At 42.9% G+C, this 23,257-nt stretch overlaps 1 protein-coding gene, 1 long non-coding RNA gene and 1 pseudogene across 4 annotated transcripts in view; all 3 read right to left on the reverse strand.

Annotated features, from left to right (window-relative positions):
- Positions 1 to 23,257, reverse strand: part of Gm12865 — a 100,061-nt gene that overhangs the window by 23,124 nt on the left and 53,680 nt on the right. Inside the window, exon 2 of one of the 3 annotated variants that reach the window (XR_868060.2) lies at positions 20,340 to 20,547. The exons of the other annotated variants lie outside the window; for them this stretch is intronic. This is a non-coding gene — a long non-coding RNA (predicted gene 12865). The remainder of the gene's footprint in view (positions 1 to 20,339; positions 20,548 to 23,257) is intronic. 3 annotated transcript variants of the gene reach the window in all.
- Olfr1328 (olfactory receptor 1328) lies at positions 12,799 to 13,740 on the reverse strand. Its single transcript, NM_146399.2, has one exon. It carries the CDS (start codon positions 13,738 to 13,740, stop codon positions 12,799 to 12,801), a length of 942 nt encoding a protein of 313 aa, NP_666511.2.
- Gm12856 (predicted gene 12856) lies at positions 20,851 to 22,336 on the reverse strand (annotated as a pseudogene).

Below are 23,257 nucleotides of genomic sequence, written 5' to 3' on the forward strand. Positions count from 1 at the left end.
TGGAGTTGAAAGCAAAATGCTCATACATGTAAGAAGAGAGAAAGAAGAACAAGAGTCAACCATGAAACGTCATCATGGAAGTCAAACATGAATTCCCATGACAGTGCACAGAGAAACTCTCCCAGGGGCTCACGTCTCTTAGATGTAAATAAAAATTGGGGTCCAAATATATGAAACTCTGGAGCATGCTCTGTTTAACTTGCTGTTATTCTGCCTTGGTTTCCTCTTCTGTAGAATTTCAGAAGTAACCGCTTCCCTTCCAGGCTTGCTAGACTAAAATGTGATGATGTGCTGCATCTGCCACAAGTACTGGCCTATGGTCCATGACTTGCATCTCCATCCCTGCCTTCTGTCTGAGTCTCGGATTCCTAAGTATCCAGAAGGAGAACTATGAATTACATAGTCCTTCCTGGTTACATTGATAAGGCTCTAAAATTCATGTGAGGAAAGGACAGTGTGAGTACACAGATTTAATCCCAAGTCTTGGGAGGCAGAGGCATTTGGGTTTCTGTAAGTTCAAAACCAAGCAAGTTTCAGGAGAGCCAAGAATACAGAGAGAAAACCTGTTTGGAAAAACAACCAAGCAAAACAAACAAAAAAGAATTTCTGCTCAATAAACACAGCAAATATTAGAAGTTAATTATATAAAGGACAATTAAATAAGTTGTATTGCAATAAAGTCAGATATCTGAGAATGGTGTTCAGCTCTATAACATCCATGTAAATAGATAGCTTGAGGCTACAGTTTGATTGATAGCATTAAAACAAAAGCAACAAAAGTTCCAAAACTTCACATCCTGGAGATCGACTACACTTTCCTGTTATCTGTGTTCAAGAAGTTGTCTTGTGTGATGCATTTGCTGGTATAAATACTGTGTAGTGATATGTGATCTCACCTGCTGTTCAGTGGCATGTTGGCAACCATGACATTGACCATGATGGGTGCATTTCCATCTCAGTAATTGGCAATTTCCACTAAGAATTGTCTTGGCCTTAGCCCTGGCCCCTGCAGTGCTGTTGCTAAGCATTGTCCCACAGCTCTGACCCCAACTCTTCTCACTGGTGTTGGTGATCTCCATTAGCTCTGCACAGGCAGTGGAGTCCAGGCAGACTCTTCTCTCCCAGGATCAATAAGGAGACAGAGGTTCAGAGAAGCAGACAGAACTGAGTGTCACATGTAGGATGATGCAGCCACCCTGGCTCTGTTGGTTTTATTCGTGAAGATTTTATTATAGATTCATGAGGAAAGGAAAGAGAGACAGAGAGACAGAGAAAGACAAAGACACACACACACACACAGAGACAGACAGAGAGAGAACATTTGATTTAGACATGGATGTCTACAACATGGCAGAAAAGGTGTCACATGATAGGAATGGTACTTGATAAAAGTTAGAAAAGCCCAACTCTCACAGAAAGTATATTTGGCATCCTGCAAAAGAGAGAGACAAACGAGAAAAATTCGGAAGAAGGGAGATGTTACACCTTTCTGAGTGATTAAAAATGTGCATTTCAGTTTTATTTCCTCAGATGAAATTGTCATGTCAGGGGCTTGCTGCTAAATATACTCACTTTTCTGGCATTTTTAAACTCTGGCTGGCGAGTTCAATTCAGCTGTTCTGCCCCAAATGCCTCACCAAGGTGACTTGTTCAAACTTGATTGTTTCATGCTCTGCTTGGTCTCAAATTAAGTCTGGCAATCTGTTCTAATCTTCTGGCTCATTCTCATTCTCTGACTCATTCTGTCTTCAACTACAACCTATCTGTAAAATTATCCCAGGAAAACTGCCTCCTCTTTCTCTCTGTCTTTTCTCTCTATATCAGTCTCTATCTATCTATCTCTCTCTCTCTCTCTCTCTCTCTCTCTCTCTCTCTCTCTCTCTCTCTGCACTGTTCTATTAAGTCCCCTTTCTTTCCTGTGTTGTGAGTTGGACATATTCTATCTCTGACTCATTCTTTCAAATCTGTCTCTGATTCATCATTTGTCCACCACTCAATTAGATATCACTTTTGAACATGGTTGCATCCTTTTATAAACTAGCATTACCTTCAATGTTAAGGATTGAAAGTGTGCACTAAGGGCTTGTAAATATTGCAGACAGAGGGATTAAATGTGGGTCACACAGTCCTTGAAGATCTTTAGATGTGAAAATAAAAAATTCCTCTACAGAGTGAGGACTCAAAAAGGTAGGCAGACATGGTACAGCCTCGTGGCTGCTTTCAGAAACTGCAAACCCTGATTATTTTAATGACAGCACCAACAAGAGAGTATCAAGCATGGCCCTACCTGCCCATGCCCAGATAATGAACAATGACCCAGAAGACATGAGCAATTTGACAAAAATCCCCCAGTTAGTGAATGGTAGAACAAACTCCAGGGCCTGGTCACTTGCCTCTTGGGTGAGATGGACTCTGCCATGCCTATCACATGTTTGATTGTGTGAGTTCAAACTACTGGGCTCTAATTAAAAATCTCTCTTGCAGCTCAGAGCTGGGTTCCACTCACAGGAGTCATGAGATTATCCTGAGGTCAACATGAAGGAACAGTCAAACTTGAAAGGTTTCATTCTGCACTAGGGGGACCCACAGGCCTGAAGGAGAAAATTTCCAGCTTTGAGAAAGAAGAAGCCAGCAGATCCACAGTGCTTGCATCCAGGGACTCCCTAATTGGCCCCCAGATAACAATGCCTCATTAATGGACCTTGTGAGAATTGACTAATTTCAGAAGATGAGTACTTCAAAAGGTTTTCTCTATTTGTGTCTTGTATGCATAATGTTTTGTACATTGTGAAAATTTACCATTATATTATTCAAATGCTGATTTTTCTGTTCTCCTACTTTGTTTAAATCCAGAAAATCTCCTGGCTCATGTTTGTATAAGCAATTCTTACCACTTATTCTGTGCCTTATCAATGAATGCTGATCACACAATTGCTGAACAGAAGACAGACTAGGGAGGAAGGTTATGTCAGCCAGGGGAGGAGAAAGACAAAAAAGAATTTCAGGTCAAGATGAGGAGGACAGGGTCTGAGAAGACACCATGAAAATAAACATCTGAAACCAAAGAGCCAGACCAATAATTATACTGATTCAGGTATAATGAAATAATGACTGGGGGGCTTAGAGGATAAGGTAGATCCTTTAATTTCTCAGTGTAGCTTGAAATAAATCTTGTGTTCTCTGTACACTGTAGGGGACTACAGAGACAAAAAAAATACAGCTGCTGGATTAATTCTATTATTTACACTTATATTAAATCCATTTTACAGTGTCTGGAGAAGGAAGTGAAGACAACCATGACAAGCAGTGAGGGATGGCCAGGGAAAGGCTGACAGGAAGGCAATGCCATCCCATCCACTTAATTATTCACATCCTTCCCTGTTGAGGATACTTTTGATGCAAATGAGACAGAGACATCTTAACCCTGGTTTCCTATTTCTAAGAAGGCTACCCACTGATCTCTCCACACTTACTCTCTACAATTTTGCAACTATAATCCATGGATATTCATGACCATGTAACCAACCCATGGGCCACAATGACCTCATCAATATAGACTCTTATATGGAAGACATTTCTTTTTCTAAACCAAAGGAACAACCAAACACCCTGCACAGTGTTCTGTCCACTGGAATGGTTTCTCCTCACCACTATCTTCAGATAGATTCCATAAACAGGACACAGTGCTCCTCTGCCCATTTTTAGTTAGGGCAGGCATGTCACACAGAACCATGTATAACCAGCATGACTTTGGTCTTCCTCCTCAGTACACCATAAAGAACTACACATGGGGACCACAGGCTCAGGCTGTGGTGAGGATGCAGCAGGAGTACACCCCTTGTGCCACTTTCTTATGCCTTCATGGTCTGCTAAAGATGTCTGTAGGTGCAAACTTACAATTGATGAAGAGAGTCTTGTGACTCAGCACATGCCTACCCAAATAATTATGGGACCCAATGTAAAAAATAATGAAATGAAGCAAACCATATATATGTAGATATATATATATGCATATGTGTGTCTTTGCATATACATGTACATTTACTTGCATGTATACACATATATGGGTACAGTCTTAGTGCATTATGGCTGTGAAGACACAACATGACCATGGCAACTCTTATAAGGGAAAACCTTTAATGTGGCTAGCTTAGAGTTTCATAATTTAAGACTACTATCATTATGGAAAGAAACATGGCACCCTGCAGGTAGACATGGTGCCGAAGGAGGAAAGAGTTCTGCATCTTGATCAATAGGCGTCAAAAAATACTATATACTACCCTGGTGGACCTTGAGCATGTTTGACTTCAAAGCTATGTCTCCACAGTGACATACTTCCTCTAACAAAGCCATATCCCTTGTAATAAGCATACACCTCCTAATAGTGCTACTCTTTGTAGCCAAGCATTCAAACACATGAATCTATTGGGGTCACATCTATGTAAACCACCACATCCTACTCCCCAGTGCCCAAAGGTTTGTAGTCATACCATAATCTTGAAATGCCTTCAGTCCAACTTCAAAAGTCCTCATAATCTATATTAGTCTCAAGATTGTTTAAAAGTCCAAAGTTCAAAGTCTCTTCTAAGATCTATGCAATCTCTTAGCTGTAATCCCCTATAAAATCAAAATAAAAAATAGATTGCATACTCCCAACATACAGTGGCACAGGATATACATTACTGTTCCAAAATGGAGGAGAGGAAGGATAGTGAGGAAATACTGGACCAAAACAAGACCAAAAACCAGCGGGGAAAACTCTAAACCCTGCATCTCCATGTCTGATGTCAAAATGCTCTTCATATATCCAACCACTTTCAGCCTGGTTGACGGCAACACACTTCTCTCTCTTGACCTTGTTCCGAGCACAGTTAGTAGCTTTCCTTGACAGATATCATACAACTCTGGCATCTCTAACATCTTGTGGACTCAAAGGCATTCCAGGTGTCAACTTCACAGCTTCACATGATGGCCTTTCACAGCCTCACAGTGGCCTCTCTGGGCCTCCATGCAGGGACACCCCTGCTATATTCCTTGCCTCAGTGACTTTCCTTAGTCATGGAGTGAAATTCCCTTTCTTTTATTCTTGACTCTAAAGCCAGAAACACACGGCTGAATCTGCCAAGTTCTGCTGCTTCCTGCCAAATTCTGCAACTCCCTTGCTCTAGAATATCTTCACCAACTCTCTCTTTAAAATGATTTCCTTCAGTACCTAAGCTTGGCTGTCCTGGAACTTGCTCTGTCGACTAACCTTGATTTCAGAGATCTGCATGGTTCTGTCTTCTGAGTACTGAAATACAACCAAAGGCCACCATACCTAGACCTATAATTTTCTTTAATTCCTTTTCATAAGATGGAAACTGAGCTGGATGTGATCTTGCTACCAATGAGGCCACCATGCCCTTAATTCCATTCTGTATCTTTAATCTGTTTTTCTCCTTGAGCACAGGGTTTGCCTCCACTCTACTTCCTGGTGCCCCTTTATCACTTGAACCATACATGTGTATTTCTCCTTGCCAAGCTTTCTCTGTTTCATCAAAACTCTCTTCATAAGAGTGAACCACAAAGTAGAGTCTATGCTAGGTTGTTTTATACTTTTCTTTGACAGACAATACAAGTAGTCTAAATATTTTTATTGTAGCCACAAGCACACTCTTCAGATAAGGACAAAAAAGAAGCCACATTCTCCACAAAAATATCACAAGAAAGATCTCTAGGCAACATACTAACATTCTTCTGCTATGAAAACTCTTGAGCCAGGCTCCCATAGTTCAAATCACCCTCAGCACCACTGTCTTCCATGTTTCTATTACTATGGCCCACTTAACCCTACTTGAAACATTCCACTGCTTTCCTAACCAAAGTTCCTCCAAACAAAAGCATGGTCAGGCCTATCACAGTAATACCCCAGTCCCTGGTACCAACTTCTGTCTTACTTAGGGTTTTATTGCTGTGAAGAGTCAACATACCCTCAACAACTCTTATAAAAAATTTTTTATTTAAAGTTTGTTTGTTTGTTTATGTGTATGAGTGACTGCTTGAATGTGTAATCCCTGTTTTCCTACTGACTTTAGAGATCCAAAGAAGGTATTAGACCCATTTCTCTGGAGTTACAGCTAGTTGTTAACTACCATGTGGGTCCAGGAATTGAACCCAGGTCCTTTGCAAGAATCACAAGTGTTGGAAAACCTCTGAGCAATCTCTACATCACTCAAAATAAAACATTTAATTGGGGTTAGCTTAAATTTTCAGAGGTTTATTCCATTATCATCATGGCCAGAAGCATGGAACATGCAGCCAGGCATGGTACTGAAAGGGCCATCTTGACACATCTTGATCCATAATTAGCAGAAGAGACTGTGAACCATGATCATGTATGAGCTTAAGACTCACCTTCACAGTGACATGCTTCCTGTAACAAGGCCACATCTCCTCCTGTAAGGCCACATCTCTTAATAGTACCATGACCTATGGCCAAGTGAAGTGGAAATGTCTGGTTTCTTTGGAAAGTCAGTCATGTCAAAGAATGTCTCATTGAAGCAGACACAGGTGAAAGATTTTTTTGTTGTTGTTGAAGCAGACATGTGAAAGGTCACATGGTGTATAAAAGAAATATAAATATAACCCAAAAGACAGTAGATGATGCCAGATGTCATTTGTACACCTCACCATTGTTTATTGGTTAACGTTTGCCATGACTTCATAAAAATAAACTCACTAAAAAACTTCTGGTGGTGTTCTGAGGGCTTCTTGCCACTTCCTTGGACTTGAGCCAACTAACATCTTGGCATCCTCTGATACAAAATCATGTGCAGTTTTGCTAAGACAGACTCATATCAAAGGTAAGACCCATGGGAGGACACATAATGTTTGGAGGGAATATAAATAGGACTCAACAGAAAGTGAATGACAGGCTTATATAACTAGGTTTACAACCCTTCTTTGATCCTACATCTTCATGGATCTTCACTTCATTGAGACAGGCACAGCAAAGAACTTCTCCTAGAGTTCCTAGTAATCCTGGTCCCCCACCCCACCCCCCTGCTGACTCTTGCAGATTCAGCTGAGGCCTGGTCTACTAGGTTGTGCCATTACTGCTGATTTTGTTTATTACCCTCACATTACTAAACTAGACTACTGGTATATATTCTTGTTGAGTTCGACCAGCGGCTCACATGTCTGGGTTCTAGCCTGGGAGGCATCTTGGAATCTGGAAGAAAAGAGGGAACTAGGCAGCGTGAGAAAGGATGGAACCAAGACATTAGTCTGATCAAGGTTCAATTTTACTATTCTGAGACATGGGGTTATGAAGAAGGGGAAGGGGCCCATTCCCGCCAAGTCATCCTTGGAGTCCAGTTTCAGGTGACCACGTGTTGGCTCCGGAACAGCTAGGCAGCAGGTAGTAGCAGTGGGAGTGGCAGAACGATAGGGTGGCAGGCTTCACCCCCATGCTCTCTTGGTGCTAACAGTCAAACCTGATCAGCCAGATTTCAGACTGGGGGGTGAGGGGGAAGGTTACATATTCTGACAGCACAGATTAGATTTGTTTCCAAGAACTATTTCTAAACACATCCACTTCCCTCATATCTTAACCTTTCTTTCCCATTGTCTCTGATGGATGGTGGGTTAAAAGGAAATTTAAACATTCAAGAACCCTTACTAAATATAGGTTGAAAAAACACAGAAGTGGATGCTCACAGTCAGCTATTGGATGGATCACAGGGCCCCCAATGGAGGAGCTAGAGAAAGTAACCAAGGAGCTAAAGGGATCTGCAACCCTATAGGTGGAACAACAATATGAACTACCCAGTACTCCCCAGAGCTCGTGTCTCTAGCTGCATATGTATCAGAAGATGGCCTAGTCGGCCATCAGTGGAAATAGAGGCCCATTGGTCATGCAAACTTTATCTGCCTCAGTACAGGGGAACACCAGGGCCAAGAAGTGGGAGTGTGTGGGTGGGGGAGTGGGTGGGGGAGCATGTGGGGGACTTTTGGGATAGCATTGGAAATGTAAATGAAATAAATATCTAATAAAAAAAAGAAAAGAAAAGAAAAAAGAAAAAAAAGAATGTCAACTCCACACGGGCAAAGTCAATATCAATATGAAAAAAGAAAAAAAAAAAAAAAAACTTACAGCCAAGTGTTCAAACACATGAATCTGTGGAGGCTATATCTATTCAAACCAGCACAGATAGTAAGTTTACTTTGTCATTTGAAGGCTTGTGGTTCACATAGCAGAAGACTATATTAGTAAGATGTTAATATCCTAAACAGATACTCAGATTCAATGTGCTTCTATCATAATCCTAGCAGCCACTCTCTTGAAATTGCCAAATGGATCTTAAAGTTCAATGTGAAGTGTAGGGGCTCAGAAGAGGCTATGGTGATTGGACTAAGAATGTCACATAGGTTTACATATTTGAATGCTTCATAGTCAATGAGTGGAACACTTTAGAAGGATAGAAGAATGAGGAGGTATGGCCTAGTTGGAAGAAGTATGTGACTGAAAATAGACATTCAAGTTTCAAAAGGCCATGCCAAATCCAGTGTCTCTCTGCCTATGAATCAGGATGTATCCCTCAGCTACTGTTCCAGAGCCATGAGTGCCTCCATACCCCTGCTAAGGTGATAAAGAATGGATGAAACCTGTAAGACTCTAAGGAAGGCCACAATTACATGCTTTCCTTTTCAAGACTTGTCATGGAAACAGTGTCTTCATAGCAATAAACAAGGGACTAAGACAAGGCCAAACAGTCTCTTGAAGGAAGGACAAAGGGCAAGAACTCAGGGTAACACTTTTGAAACCATCTACAAAGCCATAGCAAACAAGAAACATCATAGAATCTACTAGACTAGGATTGTCACTTCAGACACCAGCACTAAAATTTATTGACATTATACTAGTTAAGGACATAAAAATCTTTCAATGTGGAAAACATAACATTTTCCAAAAATGTGGATTACTAACATGGAAATCTACATGAAAAGAACATAATCTAGTCCTTACCATATACTGTCTACAAAAATAATTCAGAATGAATCAAAACCTAAAAGAGGGATTGAATTCAGGATGACAGTAGCTGCTGGAACCTGCACAATCACACAACAGCTCTGGTGAGCATGAGAGACACACAGAGGCTCTAAGCAAGGACATGATAATAGTGGAGGAGTTTTTAGAGCCTGCACTATCTGTAGAACAACATTTTTAAACAGGCAGAGCTAATGGGAAGATGCTTTTAGACAGAGGTGTCATGAAATTAGAAGGAAAATGGTGAAATGATGGATGAGGTGACAAAGCTTATGGGAGCACTAGGAGAGTGTGGCTATAGGAAACATGTCATTGCTGAGTAGGGCTGGCCCTCTGCCTACCATGGGCCTCCAGCCTGGAGCCTCCACACTGCTTGTACTTCTGGTAGAAGGACAGTGTTGGACAAGATGGAGAATGGCTTATTGTCTCAATTGGGTAGCCCTGAAAAAACACCATAGTCTGTTCTGCCACCCAAGGCCATCTTTGTGTCCATGGTTCATGCTACAGTCAGGGAACATGGTGATGTCAGTAGTTCGTGTTGCTGTTCCATTCCATGTGGATGTCTGTGGCCCATGTGGATTCCAGTGGTCTGTGCTGCAGCTGAGTGCCACGTTGGCGTCCATTGAAAAGCTCACAAAAAGAGTGATGAGGTGCTGTCGTGTAGGTCTTCACAGTGGATGATTCTGGCATGGGGTGGGGCTGGGGAAGGACTCAGTTATCTTTTAGGGACTGGACACTAACAGTTTAACAGTGCTCTAGTCAGGACATGGGCAACACTAATTAGATTGGTGTGGTTTTCCTTTGTTTTCTTTTCTTTTTCTTTTTCTTGGTAGGGGAGGACACAAGGGTCAGGGAGTACATGTGGGAGGGTAGGAAGTTATTGTGATTTGGGCACATTGTGCAAAATTTTCAAATAAGTGCTGCAGATGGACCTCAGTCGGGTCCTCGATCCGCAGCAAAACTCAGGGTTCTGGTTACAGGCGAGCAAGGAGTTGGCTTGGATGACAAATACGGACACAGAGAAAGTGTGTATCTGAATGTATTTTTTCCAAGCAAGCACCAGACTTTTAATACAGAAGAAAAACAAGAAAGCTAGGCATATACATCCACCAAGGTACATCGACACAAAACAAAGAAAATGCATACATAAAGGCTAGGGGGAGCCAGGCTGTGTTTACAACTGAGAATAGGAACAACCCTTAATTAAGATCAGCTAAACACAGGAGCCAGGTGAATGCTCTGATGCAACGCTAGTCTATTGTTAAACCCACCACCAGGGGTCCTTTAGTAGATATCTGATTATGCTATTCCTCTGGGCCTAGTGAAAAACATGCACCAGGGGAATTCCATTCTACTAACCCTTTTATGAATAATACTACAGTTCCTCCTAAGACCACAACCCACCTATTTCCTAGGCCATTGTGCATTCCCTTGTATGGGTGTGACTCGGCTATTGTTCTAAGTAATTACTTTGTAGACTAGCGCTGAGCTTTCTAGCTCTTATTCAAGTAAATTGTAGTGCCTGATTATTTTCACTGTCTCTACTAGAGGTAAATTTGAATGTTACTGAATAGGTAACATTCTTACTGAATTCCAAGCTCAGGGTCTGCTCAAGGACTTTCTAGGACATTGAAACACCGGTGGAGGCTTAGCTATATGTCAAAATCAGTCCTTAGAGGCACTTATAATAAAACAATACTGAAAGAGAGCACACGGATCCATACACCAGACTAATGCAGGGACAGGTTTGGAGTATAGGTGCTATGGGTATGCCAAGGTTCCAGGAGGCTAAGTTTCCATGAAACTCTTTGCCTCAGGACTGCTTCCAGGTTTCTAGGCCTGTCACTTGAGTCACTACTGGAGTGGATGTAGCAAATAAGTAAGTGATAAAAATAGTAAGTAGGAAAAATTAAAATAAAAATCTAAAATAAACTTTAAAAACAAAACACAGGGATAAATTTCCATAACATGGAAAAAAAAGAAACAACTTCATAGATCTACTGAAAATTAACAAGAGATTCAAGTGCTTCGCTGAGAGTGGTGGGGTATGCCTTTAATGCCTTTATGAAGGCTGGAGGCTGGAGGATCTCTGTGAGTTTGAGGCTAGCTGGGTCTACACAGTGAGTTCTAGCCAAGACAGGGTTACATAGAGTGGATCTATCTCAAGAGGGGGAAAAGTAATTTGAATTTTTTTATAATCAAATGACATCATCAAAGAATCAAAAATTCTCCCAGGTGTGGTACCCCATGTTGTAATCCCAGCACTGGAGAGGTAGAAGAAGGGAGATCAAAAATGTGGGAGATCTGTAAGAATGTGGGCAGTTCCAGGGTAGCCTAGGATATATGAGACTTCTCAAAACATAAATATATAAGTAAACAATAGTACTGAGCATTAACTATGAAAATGTCTGGCCACAGAATAAAATCAGAGGTTGAGGCCACACTAGAAAAAAAAAAAAAGTTCAGGGACTGAACCACAGAGGAATATGCTGACTGGTAAGAGAAGAGCTAATCTGCAGATGAGAGACAGGCCATACCCACCACCATCATAGGGTTAAAAGTGTATCAGCAGTGGGCAGCCAAAGGTGAGACACGCCCTTGGATGGTGCATGCAACTTAGAGCAGATGTTGGGAGGTTCTGATGAGAACCCAGCTCCTTCTCTTTCTGCAATGCATCATTTCACAGGAGAGGTCACCATAGCCTCTGAACATATATGTGATGTTTGCTCTCTGAGCTGTATTGATTCTGTGCCACAAATTATCAGCTTAATTTTGTCATGGCAGCACATGCTGTGGTACTTAGCATACACTGCCTCAGCCTTCTGTTGTCTCTAGTATCCCGCTATCCACAGCAGGCATGTTTTGTGTTGGCTTATAGATATGCTGTTGTTGTCTGTGAAATACACCAGGTTACATGATGCATATTGCTTACTGTCTTGTAGGTATGGGAACCAAGGTATCAGACTATGACCACATGGACTACTTCTCAACAGACAAAAAGCTTCTCACTAACTGCTGTCAGCCTGAACAATGCTACTTGCTTTGGCCACAAGAAAGGGTGGAAATAGAAGCAGACCACTGTTGAAAAGCTGGGTCATTATGAGTTATTCCACTCTTTCTTACCTTCTGTTATAGAGTGATGTGGTGGTTTGAATATGCTTTGCCCAGAGAGTACCACTATTTGAAGGTATGGCCTTGTTAGAGTAGCTGTATTACTGTGGGAATGGGCTTTAAGACCCCCATGTTAAGTTCCTGAAAGCCAGTCTTCTCCTAGCAGTCTTCAGATGAAGATGTTGAACTCTCAGATCCTCCTGCACCATGCCTGCCAGGACACTGCCGCGCTCCCCCAAATTGGTGATAATGGACTGACCCTTTGAAACTGTAAGCCTGTCCCAATTATATGCTGTTCTTATAAGATTACCTTGGTCATGGTGTCTGTTCACGGTAGTAAAACCCTAAGACAGATAACATGTTGGATATAAGGTTCCTCCTTCAGGATGGATATGAGAGCAAAGAAGGTCATGCCCAAGAGCTACAAACATGAGCAACAAGTGAACCATTGCCATTATGATCCAGTAACATTACTGAGGTGTTTGGAATTATACCTTAGTGACACCTGTTAATCAAGTCAGCAACATTGGTTTCACATGTTTTGTCCCAATTACTAAGTACTACATTGGTTCAAATGCACAGATCAACTTCAAAAAAGACAGACACTGAACTTTTCTTAAAGAGTGAATACACTAACTCCAGCATCCCAGAATCCGGACTCACTGGTCCAGCCTACTATGTCCCATCACCTTGAGAAATGCCCTCTTGATGTCCTTGTTCCTCAGACTGTAGACCACAGGGTTGAGCAAGGCTGTGAAGGCATTGTAAAAGAGTGAGACCTGCTTGTCTCGCTCAGGGGAGTAGCTGGAGTTGGGCCTAAGGTAGATGTAAGTGGCTGGAGCATAAAAGAATGTGACCACAGTCAGGTGGGAGGCACAGGTAGAGAAAGCCTTGCAGCGCCCCTGGGTGGACTTGATTTTGAGAATTGCCATGGCAATACGAATATAGGAGGCCACAATGAGGGAAATTGGAATAACAACCACAAAAACACTCAACACAAAGTCCACCATCTCAATGAGGTGGGTATCCATGCAAGCCAAGCTACGCACTGAAGGACCTTCACAGAAGTAGTGGTTGACCCTGTTGGGCCCACAGTATGGCAGACTCATGGTGAAGAAAGTATGCAATAAAGAGGAAAAGAAACCACAGATCCAAGACCCTGCTGCCAACCGTATGCACAAGCCCCAGTTAAGGATGACAGTATAGCGCAATGGATAGCATATGGCCACATACCGGTCATAAGCCATGACAACGAAGAAAGTACACTCAGTTATACCCAGGGCACCAAACACATACATCTGCAGCCAGCAGCCAGCAAAGGAGATGGTCTGAGAGTGAGCAAGAAGATGCACCAACATCTGGGGCATGGTGGTGGTGACATAGCTCATATCCAACAGGGAGAGGGTACAGAGGAAGAAGTACATGGGAGTGTGCAGCTGTGTGTCCAGGCAGACCAGCAGGATGATGAGCCCATTGCCCAGGACTGAGCTCAGGTAAATGAGAAGGAAGACAATGAAGAGGATGCTGTTGGTCGTGGGGTCACTGGAGAAGCCAATCAGGATGAACTCTGAAACCCAACTTTGGTTCTGCTCTGGAATCATCCACATGGTGGAGGCTGTAAGAGAATCCATTATTCTATGTGTTACCTGACACATGCCAGCAATAGAGGCAGAAAGGGAAGATACAGGTTAAGAAGATGTCTCAAAGGTAAAGCACTGATGCTGTTCCAGGGGACCCAACAGCCCAAAGCTGTGTCTAACCCCAGTTCCAGGGGATATGACTACTCTCACCTCCACAGGCCAAACAGATACACATGGCAAACAAGCATGTATAGACAAAACCCATATACATAAAATTAAAAAATAATAGTTTTTATTTAAAAGAAGAAGAAAGGCTTTGTTCTGAGCTCAGTGGTTAGATCTTGTGCACTCCTCTCAAGTTATGAATCTCTCAAAGCCTCATTCTCTTCATCTATTTAATGAGACTATTGATAGTCATGGCTTGGGATTGTGATGAATATCTAAAGCTTCTCACATAACTCCTGGAAACACCACATAACACATGACATGTCATTTGCTGTCTCACACTTTCAGTCCATCTCTGGGAAGTCAGAGACAGGAAATCCCCTCAGCAGGAGGGATAAGCTACACTCGCTGAAATGATGAGCACAAGAGTCAACTGAGAGACCCTGCCTCAGTGAATAAGACGGAGAGCAACTGAGGAAGGCTTACATATCAGTCTCTGGTCTCACACATATCATACACATACACACAAACACACACACTAAGAGAAAGACAGAGAGGCAGACAGACAGACCGACAGACAGAGGCATAAACACCATTGACATGCAAAAAACTAGTAAGCAACTCGATGAAAAGACAGAACAAATGAAACCCAGGCCCATGCACATACGGTCAAATGAATAAGGATAGAAGCACATGTGTGCACTGGGGACACTGTGAAGCTCATGTGTGCACTGCACTGGGGACACTGTGTCTCTGTCAGGAAAATTCCAACCTCCCTCCACACACAAAACATCAATTGCAGGTATACTGTGGACTTAAAGGGTAAATCTAAAGCAATCAAAATGTTTAGACTCAATTCTGATAGATATCTTTTTTGGGTAAGCAAAAACATAATTTTCATGGAGGAAAAAATAATGGTAAGCTAGAAAGCCAAAAGAAAAGTACTCAAAATATGTATCCAAAGACTTATAAAAGCACAAACATAACATGAGACACTCCAGGAGAACAGAGAACACTACTGAAGGCATTTCACGGAGGCAGCTGTCTATTGGGCACTGATGAGGGTAAGAGGTTCTCAGCACCATCACTAATCTGGACATTGCAGAGGACACCACAGAGCCACGCCCACCTCTGCTTCTCAGGCTCACATCCCCACACACCTACCAGCATGGCTGCAAGTGACACGTGTCTAGTATTAACAGGGGTAACTAGATCCAATGGGGGAGAAAATTAAAATGATCCCTTTAGTGGTGCTTGGCTGTGCTCCCTAAGGTTAAACACACTTAATGCATTGTCCAACAATACAAATTAAGTATAATTCTGAAACAATATGTAAGCACATAGACACTTATGATTAAGGAAAGACATGTACAGGAAATTTTCAAACACTACTCTAAATAGTCTGAAGTAGGGCTCCACTATCATATGCTTAGGGCAGGAGATGCTTTTGATGGGAGTAGAAGCATGAAAGAGACTTGAAGCCATCCCCAGTCTTCACCTTCCCTGTCCCCGCCCCCTCTCCTGGCCAGTCCCTGCTCATCACCCTCACAGCTGTCCTTTCTTTCAAACCATATCAGGAGAACACGGTCTCTCCTGACATTGCTTTATTAGAGTCTCCATGTACCTCTTACCTTTAAATATTTCTCCTGCAATAGTTTGTTTGTTTGTTTGTTTGTTTGTTTGTTTGTTTGTTTGTTTTGAGACAGGGCTTTTCTGTGTAGCCCTGAATGTCCTGGAACTTACTCTATTGACTAGGCTGGCCTGGACTTCAGAGATCTGCCTGCCTCTGCCTCCAGAATTCTAGGATTAAAAGTGTGCACCACTACCTCCTGGCTTTTGTTTTTTTAATTTTTAACATTATGTTTGCAAATATGCTTTGATCTTTTTCTTTTCCCCTCCCCTAGCTTCAAGTTTTTTCTCCTTCCACTCTCACTTTTAATACAAAATGAAAAAAAATGGAAAAGACAAACTAAAAGAAATAAAATATAAATTAAAAAATTACAAAACCAAAAACCCAATGGAGTCTGTTTTCTTTTGGGTAAGTCCTCCTAGGCACGTGGCTTGCCCTGCCCTGGAGTATGAACACATGTGCTCAGGGACACTCCAGTGGAGAAACCTGAACTCCCCTTTCCGAGTACATATCAGTCACAAATAGGTTCCTGTTTAGGGGCAGGACTCTGTGTCCACTTTCCCTTCTCAGTGCTGGGCATTTGTTTATGTCAACAGGTTCTTCATGTGACTGTTCCAAGGATTACTCAAAACTTTCACACTGTCCTATCTGGCCCCTGTTAAGAGCTCTGAAGTCCTATCATTTGAGGCAGACATACTGCTCGTTCCTAACCTGCCTGCTCTGTGAAGACTAAGCCTCAGGATGCAGCTGTCTCCTCCTCCTCCCCTGTCTCCAGGCACAAATCTCCATGCAAGCACTCTGTGTGTCCTGTACACCTCTACCTCTCTCCCACCTTAGAGCACATGCCTAGCTTCTCAGCCTGAGGAGGGGACCACCATCTGTACTGTTACCCACACTGTGGTCACAGCAGGACACAGCTAAACCAGGAAACATTCCCTGCTATACTACCACCTCCTAGACCTAAGCCAGGGAGGATACATCCTGCATTTATTGATCATTAGCCAGTTACAATTTGAAAACTTCTAGAGGGATTTGATAACAATTTTGACATCAAATACCTTGGGCAAACCCCTTCTCTTGTCCTGTTAACTGAATCCCCAAATGACTAAGAAAAATTATCAGTAATAGAATATGTCTGTATGGGTGATTTCCTAACCTTTGCAATAATAGTAGTGACTAATATTTATTGAATAATTTGTATATTCCAGTCATTGTTCCTACAACTTTAGCTTGACATCACAGCAATTCACTGACGGAAATGTTATTGCCTATGTGTTATAGGTAAAAACATAAAGACTGGAGAGAGGTTTGTTCCAGATTACAGCTAGAAGTGGAAATGGATGGTCTGGCCTCAGAGCCTGGCTCTCAGTCACTGCCTGCTCTGCTCTGACCCACAGGCTCTCAAGTGGGACGTGAAGAATGTGTCCTCTAGTTGAGCTTATGGAGATTCTGCACAGAACAGAGCTCCTAGGACAGAGCTGGATGGCTACCCACAGACCAGCTCTCCTAATGAGACTTTCCTCATGTCTGATGTGGGAGGACTCTGGGTGTAGTGAAAGTAGAAAGTTCCAATGAAAGGGGTATTGGGGTGTGTTTTCCACGGCACAAGCAATGATGAAAGAGATCTGAGATGCTTGAGATATATGTACCATGGACCTTAAGATGGTGGCCTCACTACTTCTCATCTCCAGTCCCACAGATGCTTGAAACCCACCCACAAACCAAACACCAGTTATCATCTCACCACTCGTAGATCCAAGGAATGTGTTGTTGAGTGGCTGTTTCTTCCTCTTATGGAAAAAAACTAAAGCAGACGTCCCCTACAGCCATGGAGAAAAAAGGGTCAAGATTCTAGGCAGCCTAGTGTCCAGGAAAATGTCAAATGCCATGGAGTTTGAGGGCTAGGTCTTTTGATTCCTCTACAAGGAGCGGGCAGCCCTGGCTCCTGAAGATGGTGTCTATAAAATCCTGATTAACAAAGGCAAGCTCAGACATCTTCACCTCTTCCCAGTGGGAACAGAAGCTGAGGTTTTATGGCCCTGCCTCCTCTCTTAGCTTCCCCAGGAGAGCTCAGAAAGGCTCATTTCTGTTCCCAGTAGGGATGCTAAGATAATTACCAGGGTGCTGTCAACAAGAGCACTACAAGTGAGACCTTTGGGGGCAGAGGTGGAGGAAACAGCCCATGGGTGAGGAGTGGTGACCTGTTCCCTATTCTAGACTAACTAGGGAATAAGAACAGCTCAGAGAACATGAGATGGAACCTGGTCACCTATACACGGGTCAAGAACACAAGTTTTCATTTGGATTCCTTTTGCTGTCCAAATCCTGAGCCCAGACAAGCAGTGATGAGACCATGTTTGAGTCACATTCCTCTTCCTTCCTCAGCTTCCTTGGGACAAACCAAAGTCCTGACTCCCTGCTGTGTAATATCTGAGCAAGTTACCCAGCTACCCTGGTGCTAATGGGAACTGGAAAGGTGGCCGTGAGTTAAAAAAAAAAAATGATTTGCTGTTCTTGCAGAAGACTTAGCTTGGATACCAGTACACACAAGGCAGCTTACAACGATCTATCTTCAGTTCTAGAGGATCATGTACCCACTTCTGACTCCCCAGGAATGAGGAATGCATGCATACATGCAGGCAAAATGTTCATACACATAATTAAACAAACAAAGAGTCAATAATATCATACCAACAATAGAAATCAACAGAGATATCTTGATGCCAGGAGACTGAGGAAACTCTCCCAGGGGTTCATTCTCTTGGATGCAAGCAAGAATTGGGGACCAAAGATATCAAGCTCCAGAGCTGCTATTGTACCCCAGTTTCCTTTTCTATAGAATTCCAGTACTAACCTCTTCCCTTCCAGGCTTGCTAGACTAAAATGTGATGATGTGCTGCACCAGCCACAAGTACTGGCCTATGGTCCATGACCTTGAATCTCCATCCCTGCCTCCTGTCTGAGTCTTAGGTTCCTAAGTATCCAGAAGGAGAAGATTGGATTCTAAGTCATTCTTGCTTAGGGTAATTGATAAAGTTTAGAATTCCTATGAGCTGACCCTTAAACCAGATGATATTAAAAATTAATTATAAAATGACAAATAAATTGTATCAGAAACAGAGACAGAGTAGTGTCTGAGAATGTACTTCAGCTATATAGCACCTGAGTCAGTAGAATGCTTGAGTCTGGATTTTGATTTATAACATTTTTTAAAAGGCAACAAGAGCTCCAAAACTCTTCACATCCTGATGATGATCAACTACATTTTCCTGTGGTCTGTGTTCTAGAAGTTGTCTGGTGTGGTGCGTTAGCTGGTTTAAATACTGTGTAGTGATAAATGATCTCAACTGCTCTTCAGTGGTATGTAGGCAACTATGACGTTGACCATGATGGGTGTATTACCCCTCAGTACTTAGCAATCACCACAAATCAGAAGCATCATGGCACACCTTGGCCCCTACAATGCTGTTGCTAAGCATTGTCCCACAGCTCTGACGCCAACTCTTCCAGTTAGCTCCCCATTAGCTCTAGAGAGGCAGTCAAGTCCAGGCAGACTCTTCTCTCCCAGGATCAATAAGGAGACAGAGGTTCAGAGAGAAGCAGACAGAACTGATTAAGTGTCACATGTAGAATGAAACAGCCACCCTGGCTCTGTTGGTTTTAGTCATGAAGATTTTATTATAGATTCATAGGGAGAGGATCAAGAGGAAGAGAAGACAGAGAGAATTTGAGTAAGACATGGACATCAGAAACATGGCAAGAAAGCAGTCACATAATGGGGATGGGACTTAGAAAAGTGATCTGGCAAAAGAGAAAAAAAAAAAAAACAAACTGGGAAGTAGGAGATGCCACACCTTTCCCAGTGAGGACTCAAAAAGATAGGCAACATGACAGAGCCTCATGGCTGCTCCCAGGGACTGCACACCCTGGTTTTCTTAAATGACTGTACCACCAAGAGAGTGTCAAGCATGGCCCTACATGCCCATTGCCCAGATAATGAACAATGATCCAAAAAATGTGCAATTTGGCAAAGGTCACCCAGCTAGTGAGTGGTAGAACCAATGCCAGGACCTGGCCACTTGCCTCTTGAGTGAGACAGACTCTGCCATGTCTATCACATACTTAATTGTGTGAGTGGGTTCAACCTACTGGCTAGACCTGGGCTCTAACCAAAATCCCTTCTGTGGCTCAGAGCTGGATCCAACCCACCAGGGTCATGGAAACACCCTAAGGTCAGCATGAAGGAGAAGTCAAACTCTAGAGATTTCGTTCTGCACCAGGGGGACCCACAGGCCTGAAGGGGAAAATGACAAGCTTTGAGAAAGGAGAAGCCAGCAGATCCACAGCTCTTGCACCCAGGGACTCCCTAATTAGCCCCAAGATGACAATGCCTTGTTAATGGACCTTATAAGAATTGGCTCATTTCAGAAGATGAGTACTTCAAAAACTTTTCTAGGTTACTGTCTAGAGAAAAAAGCAAAAGAGAATAGCAGGAGTCTGCGCTGTTACTCAACACTGAGAGCATTAACATGGTCCCTTGGGACATCACACTGAACATCATACCTACATTCACATGTGTTTCTTCACCAGGTCCTCACAGCAGGCTTAGGAGGTCAGCTTTAGAGTCCCCATCTCACCGATGTGGTGATAATGATAACAGACACTGAGCCATTGCTATGGTCAAGCCTAAGAGAGTTACTGATGCTGGTTTAGGACATTTTGCTGTTCTCTGAGTCAGAAAGGGCCTATGAGAGCAGCATATTCAACCCTTTTAGAGCCATGAAAACCAAATTCAGATATAAATCCTCCAAATAATAATGATTACCAAGAAAGTGGACTTATATGGGAGCCTGGATTCTTCATGTGTAGCCTCCAAGCTGTGGGCTCTGTCCATCGCCACAGAATTCTTCCTCTACTTTGTTCTCTAGGGCTTTGAAGGACTATCTGTCTTGCTGTCCAGCTTAATAAGTCCACCACAGGATCTTCCCATGTAGGTTCTCAGCATCCAGAGTTCTGTATTTGTATTTTCAAGGCTGTGTGAAAAAAAAACAGAGGGACACACAGACCTAGCAAACAAGAGGATGTTGATTAGCATGCAAATGATGTCAGCAGCATGCAAATGATGTCAACAAACAGTATGTGTCTTAGTCAGGGTTTCTATTCCTGCACAAACATCATGACCAAGAAGCAAGTTGGGGAGGAAAGGGTTTATTCGGCTTACACTTCCATACTGCTGTTCATCACCAAGGAAGTCAGGACTGGAACTCAAGCAGGTCAGGAAGCAGGAGCTGATGCAGAGGCCATGGAGGGATGTTCTTTTTTTTTTTTTTTTTTTTAAATGAGAAGTCACAACCTTTATTGAAGAGCAAGTAAACACGGTAGGTATCCTATGTACAGGCGGCACATGGTGCCAACTGCATCTGCAGATGTAGCAGTCCATTGGAGTTATGCCTTTGTCACAGCCTTAGACAAATTCTGAACTAGTGTACAGTTCAGCTGTGCCAGCGTGCTGATCTTAGCATGCTTAGATGCTGCATACTTGGTTCTTGACAGTCATGTGCTTTGTAAGGCCACAGTTCACCATGACTCTATTCTTAGCCAGGTGCTGCATAACAGGAAGCAGGGAGTCTTCCGTGTAGGGTAGGTAGTGCTGCAGAGTTGTGTCCATTCACCGTTGTCAAGACTTTCCAGTGCTAAGCAAAAGGCCCCAGCTGCAATTTGAGAAGGAACAAAATGCACCATGTCGTAGTCCAGCATGGAGAGCTCCATGAGGTATTTGGCCAAAGTGTGCTGCTCAACGTCAACCTCTCCGACTTTAGATGCTCTACGGAGGAAGTGCAGAGGCAGAGGGCGACCCAGGCTGAAGTTCAGAACTCTGAGAATCTTCATCTCCATCTGTCTGATCTGGTGCTTAGTGTACGTGTTGTTAGTCACAAAGGCGAAGTCACCTATTTCTGGAGGGTACATCTCCTCATATTTGCTTGCAATAAACATGGCCGTTACACCGACCAGCTGCAGCATCTTCTTGGGCACACAACTGTTCTGCATGAACCGATCAATAATGGACACAGTCATGTACATGGTCTCCTGAAGCAGCCTAAATTTCATCTGAACCTGTATTAGCCAGTCAATGAGGATATCTCTCATGTTTCCAGTCACTTCACGACCCTGTAGGTATTTTGGTCTAACTGACTGCTCTTCCTCCAGTTGTCGGAGATAAGCATAGATATCTTTCACATATTCACTACAGAGGTTTGGGTCAGCTCCATCATCTGCGTCTACGTCACTCACTGCAAGGATTACATCAGAGAAAGCCTGACACAGATACTCTTCTGCAGGCGCACATCCAGATGTTTCCATTGGGCTTGGAGAGGGATTATCAACCAAAATAGGTTCAGGAGAAAGCTTCTCTTCTCTAACATGTTCAAGTTCAGGTTCAGGCTCAGGCTCAGCAAGTTCCACCCCTGGTTCACACACAGGCACCTTCTCTACAGGTTTTGGTAGGGCTTTAACAGTACCTTTTCCAGTACCTAGCGTTTTTGCTTCCCTTTTCAGAGGCACTCTTGCCTGTAGCTCTTCGCTGACTTTATTACCAATGTCTCCAAGAGCAGTTCTCGGTCTCGGCCCGGGCTTGGAAGCAGCAGTAACTGTCACAGGCACACGCTTGGCGCCTGCCATACTGACCTCGGCCTTATTTTCTGTGTTAATTTTCGTGTTCCTAGTGACCCTGAGCGCCATGGCTCCTCCAAAATCAGAGGTTCCCCGATTCGAGAAGACACCCTAACCTCTGGCTATCCACAGCTAAACACTAACAGCCGTTCCTCCGCAGCACGCCCGGGATGTTCTTTACTGGCTTGCCTTACCTGGCTTGCTCAGCCTGCTGTCTTATAGAACCAAGACTACCAGCCCTGAGATGGTCCCACCCACAAGGGGCCTTTCCCCCTTGATCACTAATTGAGAAAATGCCTTACAGTTGGATCTCATGGAGGCATTTCCTCAACTGAAGCTCCTTTCTCTGTGATAACTCCAGCTGTGTCAAGTTGACACAAAACTAGCCAGTACAGTATGCAAGGATGATGATCATCATCATATTAGCAACAATACCTAAGAATGTTACTTTTTTGTCAGGGTTTACTTAAACTAACTCATTTAACAGCCAGAACATTCCTATGAAAATGTAGTGTTCTCCTTGATTTCCAGGACAGGAAACAGGACTGTAGAGTTAGTACCACACCACTGTCTACAACAGGACTTTGCATATTAAGATGTTACAACATCACTGGAACAGGGACTATCCCAACACGTAGCATAGGTTCTTCTAGTTTAGCTGCCTTGTCTTACCTCAGTGAGAGACAATGCGCCTAGCCCCACAGAGACTTGATGTACTAGGGTGAAGTAATACCCGGGGGGAGAGGGATGAGGGGATGGGGGGAAGAATTGTGGGAGGGAATGACTGGGGTGACTGGGAGGCAGACAGTGAAATGGACATAAAATGAATAAGTAACGAAAAAGTTTGAACTTGTATGTCCTTGCCTTTGACTTTTAGGTGCTGAGATTATGGGTAGGCATAAGACACATTCCTAACTATAAACTCACATCTCATGGTATTCTCTCATATCTGTGGCACTAGTATAATAAAAAAAAAAATATGGTGATGGATAAGGGGGACAACATTTGGAATGTAAATAAATAAAATAATTAATAAAAGTATTTTAAATTTTTCAATAAGAAGCCATAAAAACC

The sequence above is a fragment of the Mus musculus genome, chromosome 4, assembly GCF_000001635.26.
Source record: "Mus musculus strain C57BL/6J chromosome 4, GRCm38.p6 C57BL/6J".
Taxonomy (NCBI): Eukaryota; Metazoa; Chordata; class Mammalia; order Rodentia; family Muridae; genus Mus; species Mus musculus.

What these genes read in the sequence shown, in the direction of transcription:
- Olfr1328 (NM_146399.2), bottom strand. Translation starts at nt 13,740, where the DNA reads ATGATTCCAGAGCAGAACCAAAGTTGGGTTTCAGAGTTCATCCTGATT.